The sequence below is a fragment of the Danio rerio genome, chromosome 2, assembly GCF_052040795.2.
Source record: "Danio rerio strain M-AB ecotype USA chromosome 2, GRCz13ab, whole genome shotgun sequence".
Taxonomy (NCBI): domain Eukaryota; kingdom Metazoa; phylum Chordata; class Actinopteri; order Cypriniformes; family Danionidae; genus Danio; species Danio rerio.
Window position 1 is genome coordinate 31,204,539 of NC_141022.1, and position 10,464 is coordinate 31,215,002.

Here is a 10,464-nt window from a genome sequence, read left to right on the forward strand (position 1 = left end):
ATACACACACACATATATATATATATATATATATATATATATATATATATATATATATATATATATATGAGCAATATCAAACGAGTAGCAGTGCGATATGGCTGTATATCGGCACTGGTAGGAGGTGTGCGTTGGCACGAGGCAGCAGGCCGAGTGCCCCAGTGCCCCCACCAATGCCGATATACAGCCATATCGCACTGCTACTCGTGTGATGTTGCGTTTATACAACAGTTTGACTGCATAATTGTGTAGATAAAAGCAAAATCAAACATGGAGAGTCTCAAAAACCCTTTTGTATGAAGAACTACTTTCTTCCAGATTCAAATCATAAGCTGACAGTTAAACAGTTGAGCGTGCATCTTTTAAACTTTAGATCTGTAGTGTCTGCTTTTTGCTGGCTGTATGTGGGCGGAGTAATACACAAAGGGTAAAGAGGATGTAGAGTTCTGATATTGCAAAATATCGCACGGCTATCAGCCAATCAGATTTGAGAACCAGACAGAACTGTTGTATAAATATATATATATAATGTTCAAAGTCAACTGTTGAATTTCATAGTATTTGCCCCAAGCTATTTAGTAAAAGAGTAAAAGTGGTTTTGTTTTACTGATTCCCTTTGTTGGTCTTATTTCTGATCAGTGTTTTGATCTGCATGCAGTGCGTCTGTTTGTTCTTGCACATTATTCTGTATCTTTTGTGTCTGTAATGCAACATGACATTTCTCTGCAGGTGATGAGGATGACTCTTTCTACGCTCAACTGGAGGCGGAGAGAGATGGTCCGCTGGCTAGTCACATGTGCTACTGAAGTCGGTATGTATCAAAGTCATTTAAACCTGGCAGGAAAGCAATATCTGAGAATCAAAGTCATTTAATTAAAGACGTTGGCATACACTGTGCTGGATTTGTAAGTGTTCTGATCTTTTGTCTTCTTTGTAGGTTTGAGAGCATTGGTCAGCATTTTGCAGAGCTGGTACACTCTCTTCACCCCCACAGAGGCAACCAGCATAGTGGCGGCCACAGTGATGTCCCACAACACCATTCTGCGGCTGAGTCTGGACTACCCACAGAGGGAGGAACTGGCCAGCTGCGCACGCACCCTGGCCCTGCAGTGTGCCATGAAGGACCCCCAAAACTGCGCCCTGTCCGCTCTCACCCTCTGCGAGAAAGACCACATCGCCTTCGAGACTGCTTACCAGATTGTCATCGACGCCGCCTCCACTGGCATGACCTACTCTCAGCTCTTCACCATCGCCCGCTACATGGAGCACCGCGGCTACCCCCTTCGAGCCTTCAAACTGGCGTCTCTCGCCATGACCCACTTGAACCTGGCCTACAACCAAGACACGCACCCGGCCATCAATGACGTGCTGTGGGCTTGTGCTCTCAGCCACTCTCTGGGCAAGAACGAGCTGGCCGCCATCATCCCCCTGGTGGTCAAGAGCGTTCACTGTGCCACGGTGCTTTCGGACATTTTGCGGCGCTGCACCATGACTGCCCCTGGCCTGGCTGGTATCCCTGGCAGACGAAACTCGGGCAAGCTTATGAGCACTGATAAAGCCCCTTTGAGACAGCTACTGGACGCCACCATCAGCGCCTACATTAACACCACCCATTCCCGCCTCACGCACATCAGTCCTCGCCACTACGGAGAGTTCATAGAGTTCCTCAGCAAGGCACGCGAGACCTTTCTTTTGGCCCAAGACGGCCACATTCAGTTCGCCCAGTTTATAGACAACCTCAAACAGATCTATAAGGGCAAAAAGAAACTCATGATGTTGGTACGGGAACGTTTCGGTTAAACCTCGCCTCGTTGTGAGGCACCCATTCTTCTTTCATTCTCCATTTATTTAAGGCATTATTTTATCTTCCTTTTTTGGCTCATCTTTGGTGAATTTTTACGTTTTATCCGTTTGTTTTGGTCTGTTTTGTCTTTTTTAATATTATTATTATTGTGAACGGTTTCTGTTCACTAAATTATTCTACCAGGTCGAACCTGTGGAGGGGAGAAGAACAACTGTAGTTATGACCATTTCTGTTTTTGCTTTGGCTCGGTCTTGGTTTTGTTTAATCAAGATGTTGTGATAAAAAATGTAAAAGTGGCACATAAAGAGAAACCAAATGAACATGTGGGAAATTGAGTGTGGGGGGAGGCGTTTGGCTGGTTTTGGAAGGGTCATTCCTGAAACACTCGCACATAGTGTTATTGTCATACCTCGATCGTATTTTACTGATCAGCTTTAACTCTCTGGAAGCAGGCCTGATTTTAAAAGTGAGACGGGCACATCACCTCAAACTTCACCCGCAACTTTACTCGACCTCCTGACCCCACGACTCAAACGAGCCACGAGATGTGAGCCCTCCCCTCTCTCCTGTGTTTATTACTATCGGCTCATCTTGCTCTCTGTTTGAAAATTCAGCGCAAGGAAGGCGATGTAAGCGTGTGCTCAGTCCTTCCATTCTTTTTCCTGATTTTGCTGAATGAAAAAAAGAAAGACAAAAAAAGAGATATTTACCCATCAATATCAGCCATATATGTTTCTCTGTTACCTCTCAGTGGAAAAGAAAAGACGTAAACAGAAAGACTTGTGTGAGATTGAGTAGCAGTAATAATATATATGTACTAGCACTTCATTAAATTCCATCCCCTACACAACGCATTCGGATCAGCAATTACTTACTGTGTACAAATTGGGTGAATTGTATAGCTGCATTCAACAACAACAACAACAAAACGTTGGCAGAGCAAGGAATTAGCTGGCTTTAAAGCGAACCGCAAAATCTTCCACATTCCACGAGCTCCGCCCTCCACAAGTGCCCCAGTGGATCCGAACACTTAGAATGCACTCCGCGACTTCCATCTGAAGGAAAAAAAAAAACGAGAAGAGAGGAAAACGAGAAAAGAGATGCTCAACTCCGTTCTCAGGGAATCACTTAAAGAAACAAAACAGAAAAAAGTAGTAGCATAAGCATTTAAGATATTGTAAATATGAAAGTGTCAATTCAAAAAATTGTAAAGTTATAATTATTTATGATAACTGTATGTTTTTTCTTTTCGGATACTTGAATTTGTTGGGCTGGGAATGTGACGACCGTAAGAGGAAAAGACTTCAGAAACATTTCTCAGGTGCTCCTGTGTACATTTCTGATTTACTGTTTTATTTGTATCCTCTTTTATTATTATTATTATTTCTGTTTTTGTAATACCTTTTTGCAAGAGGAAGCATGTAAAGAAGACGACGGCGACGATAAAAGGAGAGGACAAACGTTTTTGAACAGACTATGCAGAACCACTTCACGATTTGCCCTCGTCCCCCGATCTTCCTACGTCTTTTCTCCTCGTTCGGCTCGGGGGTGAGGGGCACTCTCCCTAAAAATTCCACCGTTTGTATCTGTAAGTAGAATAATCTGCACGAGCTTCGAGTTTGGATGGACTTTGCCTTTGATCTACGTACAACAACTCTTTACTTTGAAGCCTTATAGTCTTCTCTGAAAGCACTGCATGTGTTTCAGGACATTGTGTTGCCAATGTCAGTGGAGTACAGCACAGAGAAAACGGACCTAACCCTTCGACTGAACCCGAACAAGGATGCTATTCTCCTTCGCTTTCGATGTACTTTAGGGTCGGAATCGATCTTATGTCGTGGCTTTTTGAAGGCAATCAGGTCCGTTTTGAGGTTGCGACTTGCCATTGCCTAATTGAGACTTTGATAGACGCTTCATTAACGGCTAAATCTTGAGGAGATTTCTCGATGTTGTTGGTTAAGGTTGGTCACTTTCTTTTTTCGATGGTTTGCTGGTTATCAATTTTGGTTCGTTTCGTTCACCAAGTTCGTTTAAAGATTTATACTAGTTGCCTCAGCTGTGGCACACTTGAACCATAAGGGTTTTAGTCACGTTATGCAGCCTTTGTTCCTCAACCTGGACGGACCTGAGAGAAAGCTCACAGATTAGGGAACCTTTTTTTTTCTTTCTCCTTTTTTATTTTATAAACACATCTGCAGAATGATAATAGTGCTGCCTGTTCGATTAAAAAAGATATTAAAAATATATAAAAAGGAAAAAACTAAATCGTAAAAAAACAACAAAAAAAACCAAGCATTTTCTGTAGCTAACTAGTTGGTCCAATGGCATTGCAAAAAGAGAATAACCTCCTCTGGCTTTTGATTTCTCTCTTCCATACTCTTAAGTGTCTGTATGTGTTAACTGTACCAGTGTTTTGATCTGTCCCTAGAGTTTAGAAGGAAAAAAATAATAATCGCTGGTAGAGATTGTTCACTAGTTCATCTACTGTTTGATTTTGTTTTCGTTTTAATTTAAGGGAAAGTGTTTGTCGCCTCTTTGTGCTACTGAATTATAAAAAGGTATCCAGTATTTGTTGCCACAAAAGTATAGTTCATCAACACTTTTTGTTTGTGCAACCTCTTGAGCTAATGTCTATAAACAAAAATTTATTACTATTTATGTAATGCTACTACCATTTTATATGATTTGTGTTGAATTTCAGTGCTTTTCTATGAATAAAGTGTGAAACACGACTTGGACTGTTTTTAAAGGCATTTACCATCTACAGCTACTGTAGTTTTGGCTAAACTGATGAAATAAACTGGGCTAATAATCCAGGGGGTCTAATAATTCTGACTTCAACTGTATATTATATAAGAGACTTGCTTTGTTTACCACATAAGTGGATCTAATTAGATTTGCATTGTTAACATTAAATAAAATTTCAACTGTATTGTATTTATTGTATATATTAAGTTTATAGTTACCATACACCCAAAATCATTCCGCATAAATCTGCAGATGTTTGCGGATTCTTTTTGCTCCTACTTATTACCAGCCTATTATTAAGATATTAACTGTTCATTAGTTAAAGTATGATCATGCTTTGCATCCCTACTTAAAACCTAAACATAACATTTACTACTATTAATAAACGGCTAATTGGTAGTTTATTAAGCTATAGTTGAAGTTAATGGCTTTTTATTACCGTGACCTAAAGTGTTACCAAAAATTAAATTTTACTGCAGCCAGCACTGCTAATATATAGAGTAATCTAGATGAGTGACCAAAAGCACTTTGTTCATATCTTCTTTAAACAGACTATGAGTTTTTACATGCTATATTTTATACATTTTTTTGACGACTATGATTATTTGTTTTTTTTTTTTTAATAATCAGGTGAGGATGCGTTACACTGATCAAAAAGGCAAAAAAATATGAAAGAATTATTTTAAATATTCATATTGATTTTAATCTGTCGTTAATGTTTTTAAGTATTTCAAGAAATTATAATTTAAAACATTTTCAATTATAAGTAAAATTTCTTAACCACTAAATAATTTCATATGGTCTGTCATTTCATTCAATCTAAAATCTGTAGTAATGATGTTGAAAATTCAGTTAGTCACAGCTGTTTAGTCACTGCATTTTATTTTTACATATTTAAAAATATATTAAATTACACTTGGTTCATGTTAATCAAATATAAGTGCAGACTTGTGGCAGATTTGTTTTTTTTTTTTTTACAAACAAAAATTAGGTATCACTGGAAAGATGACAACTTTGAGCTTTATTATGGTCTATCTGGAAAGTCACGCTCAAAAATATGAAAAAGTTATACATTATGAAGTAATGAGAAAAATATTTGTACAATGTTTTATATTTGTTTTTCCATATACAAACACAGAAATTCAGTCATGCAATAACCTATAAAAATATGCCTTAGTGTCTCATGAGTTTATTTTTTCATATTTGATAAAGATAGCATACAAAATCAGATTTTTGTGAAAAAGTTTCTGAGGCTGTATTACACTGCAGATAAAGACCATTTCAAGTATTTAAGATTAAAAGTTGAATGCAGTAAAATGTACTTCCTAGTGTAGTTACAAAACCTATAATGTGCTGCAAGTATTTAACCAGAAAACTATCATTATAATTTGTTAAATTACAATACTGTTGCTGTGCAATTGAGAGACGTAGCTTTCTTTTGTAATCAAAACAGCAGTGGTGCACGGTTGCTGGTTATACTTGTATCCACTGATGGATGCTTATTTTAAATGTTATCTTTATTGGCTGATGTATTATGGATTATTTCTGCCAGTCAGTCCACTTCAGCTGTGTGCCTATTGGTCATGAGGGGGATGATTGATGGTTTCCACATGACATGCTATGCTGCATGCAAAGATGCCAATTTACAAGAGTTTATGCCAGAGGGAAGACAAGCAGAATGGGGGTTTTTAACAGTGAAAAGAGTGCGTTTTTATAAATATAAGTTGCCCACTGTTCTTGTATTTTGTAATCAGGGTCAAACAAAACATGTGTTAATAGATTTTTATTGGTTATTGGCATCCAACTGTCAAACAGTTACCGGTAGGCCTATCTGTGTTTTGAACTGTAATGTGGTCAAGACCACCCTGGAACCACTTTTCCTGTTTATCTGCAAACAATTGCGCTCATTACAATGTTCATCAACCAGTTGGAATCAAGAATTCAACAGCTCCATAGTATAAACTTAATTTGATAAAGTATGCAAGTTCAATTATATATTTTAGTAAGCAGCCTTGTGTTTTATTTCAGTGCTGTTTAGAACTAAAATTGAACACTTTTAGTAGGGGAGCCCCATTACTTAACTTTGGACTGATTAATAGCCTATTTATATTTTGGATACTGATTAGGGTATATATGCACAGCTAGTGTTTCTTCCCAGTAAAACCTTTCGGTAAAAGGTTAATTTAATGCAGTGCTTCTTGTATATTCTGAGACCCACTTTATATTGAATATCAATTAGGCAGCGGAGAAAGCAGATTTTTAAAGAAAACAGACCTTACACACGCCGATTTTGTAACGGCACATCACTGGACACATTACTGAAAAAATGAAGGTCCTTGTTCATACTTCATGACATATTGCTGACACTGATTACAAAAATAAAGCACAAAAATACTAAGGATGCACAGATTTTTTAAAATTTATTTATTTATTTGGCTGCTGAGAATTAATAGGCAAAAAATGCATTTTTTGTTTGTTTTTTCAGCAGAAAAAAAGCAGCTGAAAATATGAGGCTACAAAATGCTATACTACGCCACACAGTGTTCAACCTGCAGGTTTCACTTTCCCTCACGTTACAGTTTTATCAATACGCTACGGCAAATAGTTTATTTCACAGGATGCAGTCAGTAATCAAATGAGCAAGCTTTGGTAAGATGGTTGAACACACGCGGCTTGAGGACAAAAACATGAATCAAAACATCTGAACAATGAGGTGTGGTCTAAGTAAAATAATGGACGCTAGGCTGTTGAGTTATTAGAAAAATAACACAACTGTGGTGTAACAGCAAATAGAATACTAAAAACGTGTCATTTGAATAGTGTTGAATGGGGAAAATCAGGAAAATGCACGGGCAAAAGGCCCGCCTTCTAGTAAAGAGCCAATCATCGATCATTATAGACGAATCAGTTTGTGCTGACAGTTTAAACCCCCTGCTTCACAGAGCTGAGAAATCTACATGAAGTTTGAAATATCTCTTCAAAAGAGCTGACTACATCTAAAAAAAGTACTCCGGTTCTGTAACCTGTATGAAGTGCAAGGTAGGTCTACAGTCTTTCCCGTTTGACTTCATTATTTCTAATGAGTTCCTGCCTTTGGGAAGAATATTTGCTATCAGGATTAAATTGGCTATAACCTCAGAAGCCCATAGCAGTTGGATACAGCTTTATTCACGGGTTAATACAATATAGTGCAAGTTATTATTATAGTATTTGCATAGTTTGATCGACAGGATGATGTCGGATCATGTCCTTTAGAAACAGGAAACAGGACCGGAAAAAAAAACATGACTTATTTTTTTTTATGTTTTAAATGTTAAGAAACTAAATTTATGAAGCAGATGTTAATAGATTCCATCAGTGATTCCAAATATGAAATTTTATCATAAATTTGCCACTTTTATACAATTTTTGTTTCCCCTGAGATTCACCTGAGGCGTTTCAAAGATGGCCGCAGAGAGAAATGACTTCCCACAAACGGACTCTGCTTCACAACATGGCTGCTTTACTACCTCAGGTGTGCATTCGTTTCTAATAATTCCATACAGCCCATCATCATTCTTTTTTAATGGTTCCTCACCTACTAATGACCAAAACGGATCTCAATACCAGGTGTAAACAGGCCAAAACTGCAGCTTTCTTTCTGTCTGTCTGTCTGTTTCTCATCCTCTGAAATCACAATAAACCCCAGGAAAAGCTCATGTCAGAGTGATGGACCGTGTTAGAGACGCAGTCGACAGGAACAATGCTCTTTGGGCCTGCTTATACAAACTATCCCATCCATCAGGGCTCCTCACAGCTGCTGCTCTTCATTGTGCGCTCCTGTGAGGGCCACTGAGTAAGTGTTTGTCAGGCATGGCGGCTGAAATATGGATGGTTTTGGCTCTGTTAGACACGCCGCAAAAGAGAAGGCATTTCCTTAGCTCAGTGATTTAGCAGAAGTGACACGCCAGGAAAAGAGAGAGGAGTAATTGGCTTTCCCACCTTGTTGTGAGCTTCCAACGCGGCTGAGGCTGTCAGACTGGAGTAGGTGTTGGGAAAAACAAGCATTGTTTGTAAGTGTAACAATGTTACGGAGGCTTTTCTTTAATTGGAGCCCAACCCTTGATCAGAAAGAGGACGTCTCGCGCGCGAGCCTGTCAGGCAACTCGCAGTCTGCTGTTGTGCTTCTGGGCAGGTTTGTGCAGTGAGAGGGAGCTTTGTCCTCTGCACCCGGCATGGCAGGTTCTGCTGTCAGCGTAATCACGCATTGTGTTCTTAGGGGAGCTGATTTGCAGAGCTTTGTTCTGCTGCTCTGATTTTTCCCAGAATCCCTCTGTAATTGGGGTGTCGGAGGACTGGGTGAAAAGGGTGGGGCAGCTTGGGACTTTTTTATTGTAGGTGGGAGGGCAGAGTGGGTAGGGAGAGCTGTATATAAGGTGGATTACTGGTAGGGCTGTGTGATTAATTGAATCGCAATTTGAAACGTTGCGATTAGCTAATTGCAAGGGGGTGCGATATGAAATATATATGTATTATTTAATTTCTCCTACCCACAGCAAATGCGTGACTGCCGTCTGTGTGTGATCGTCTTACTAGCCAATTGAGTGAGCACAATTGAGTGATGAGTGTCTTGCTAAAAAAGTCAACTGAAAGTATTGCCAGTGACTCTTAATATAGTAGCAAGCAACAGAAAAGTACAATTTCAGAGTTGTGTCAGCCATGTTAGTTGGCTGAGTGTTTTGTAATTTTTTATTTATTTATTTATTTATTTTTTTAATAAGCTAAACCATCTCCCTACAATAAGTTTAACTTGTTTACAGAAAGGTGAGGTCATCTTATTTGTGTTTACTGTTTGTTCTGGAGAAAAATGAGTGTTTCATTTCTGAATATATAAAAACAATTTGAATAAATGTTTTAGTTTATATTTAGTTCCTTTTTTTTACCTAACTCACTGCATTTTAGCAGTAAGAATACGACACAGTTTATTGAGCTGAAGCTTGACTACAAAATTAAATCGCAAATCAAATCATAGTCGCATTATCTGTCAAAAAAAAAAAAAAAAAAAGGCAATTAGATATTTTCCCCCGAATTGCACTGCCCTAATTGCTGGAGACAGAAATACCAAGAGCACACCTGAGAAACGAGTAATTGGGAGCACATTTAGATAAAAAAATGCATGATGTATAAGTGTAGGTTGTAAATGTATAAATATATGATTATTCATTGTTAATTCACTCAGACAAAATACATCAGAAAATTAAAGTCCTGGCAAAAATAAATGTAAAGAGATCATTTTCACCCAGCAGTTCATATTTGTAAGCTTTTTCACTACATGCTAAAACTGCAAATATCTTCAGAAGAGTAAAGAAGTAAATATAAAGCTGTGATTTTTTTGTTTTGTTTTGTTTTTTTGAAATAGGATCATTTTACAAGACTTCTAGAGTTAAACAATTGAGTTCTACCATTTTTAATAAACTCAGACATCTCCAGGTCTGGTTGATCTAGGAGCACCTTTAGCTTAGCTTAGCTTAGCATAAATCACTGCATTTCATTGGACCACCAGCATCTTGCTCACAAAATAAAAAAAATGATAATTTTTCTTTTCTTACTTTTCTGTGTTTATGTGAAAAAATAGGCTGACAAAATAAAAAGCTGCTGTTTAGTAGGTTGATTTTTTCAAATCAAAACCCAAAGTTCTACAGTGGAAATCAGAATTAATAAACCCATTTGAATTTTTTTTTTTTTTTTTAAATATTTCCCAAATGATGTTTAACAGAGCAAGGAAATTTTCACAGTATGTCTGATAATATTTTTTTTTCTTCTGGAGAAAGTCTTATTTGTTTTATTTTGGCTAGAATAAAAGTGTTTTTTAATTTAAAAAAAATTAAGGTGAAAATTATTAGCCCCATTAATACAGAACAAACCATCATTAA

The 10,464-nt window shown here is 37.8% G+C and overlaps 1 protein-coding gene and 1 long non-coding RNA gene across 5 annotated transcripts in view; one reads left to right on the forward strand and one right to left on the reverse strand.

Annotated features, from left to right (window-relative positions):
* The window catches only part of zswim5 (zinc finger, SWIM-type containing 5), a 50,842-nt gene extending 48,188 nt beyond the window's left edge, over positions 1–2,654 (forward strand). For 2 of the 3 annotated variants that reach the window (XR_015477446.1, XR_015477447.1), the window contains exons 13-14: positions 188–811; positions 938–2,654. Coding sequence is in view for 1 of the 3 variants with exons in the window: in NM_001144819.1 (NP_001138291.1) it covers positions 730–811; positions 938–1,800 (945 nt within the window). In the remaining 2 variants the exon portion in view is untranslated. 3 annotated transcript variants of the gene reach the window in all.
* Positions 2,655–6,955: 4,301 nt separating this feature from the next.
* Positions 6,956–8,806, reverse strand: LOC141378257 (uncharacterized). Of its 2 annotated transcripts, none has more exons than XR_015478531.1 (2): positions 8,534–8,806; positions 6,956–8,411 (listed from the first exon to the last, which is right to left on the reverse strand). It is a non-coding gene; the product is annotated as an uncharacterized LOC141378257 (long non-coding RNA). The 2 variants fall into 2 exon arrangements; XR_015478530.1 differs by having other exon boundaries at positions 6,956–8,434.
* Between the last annotated feature and the right edge of the window lie 1,658 nt (positions 8,807–10,464).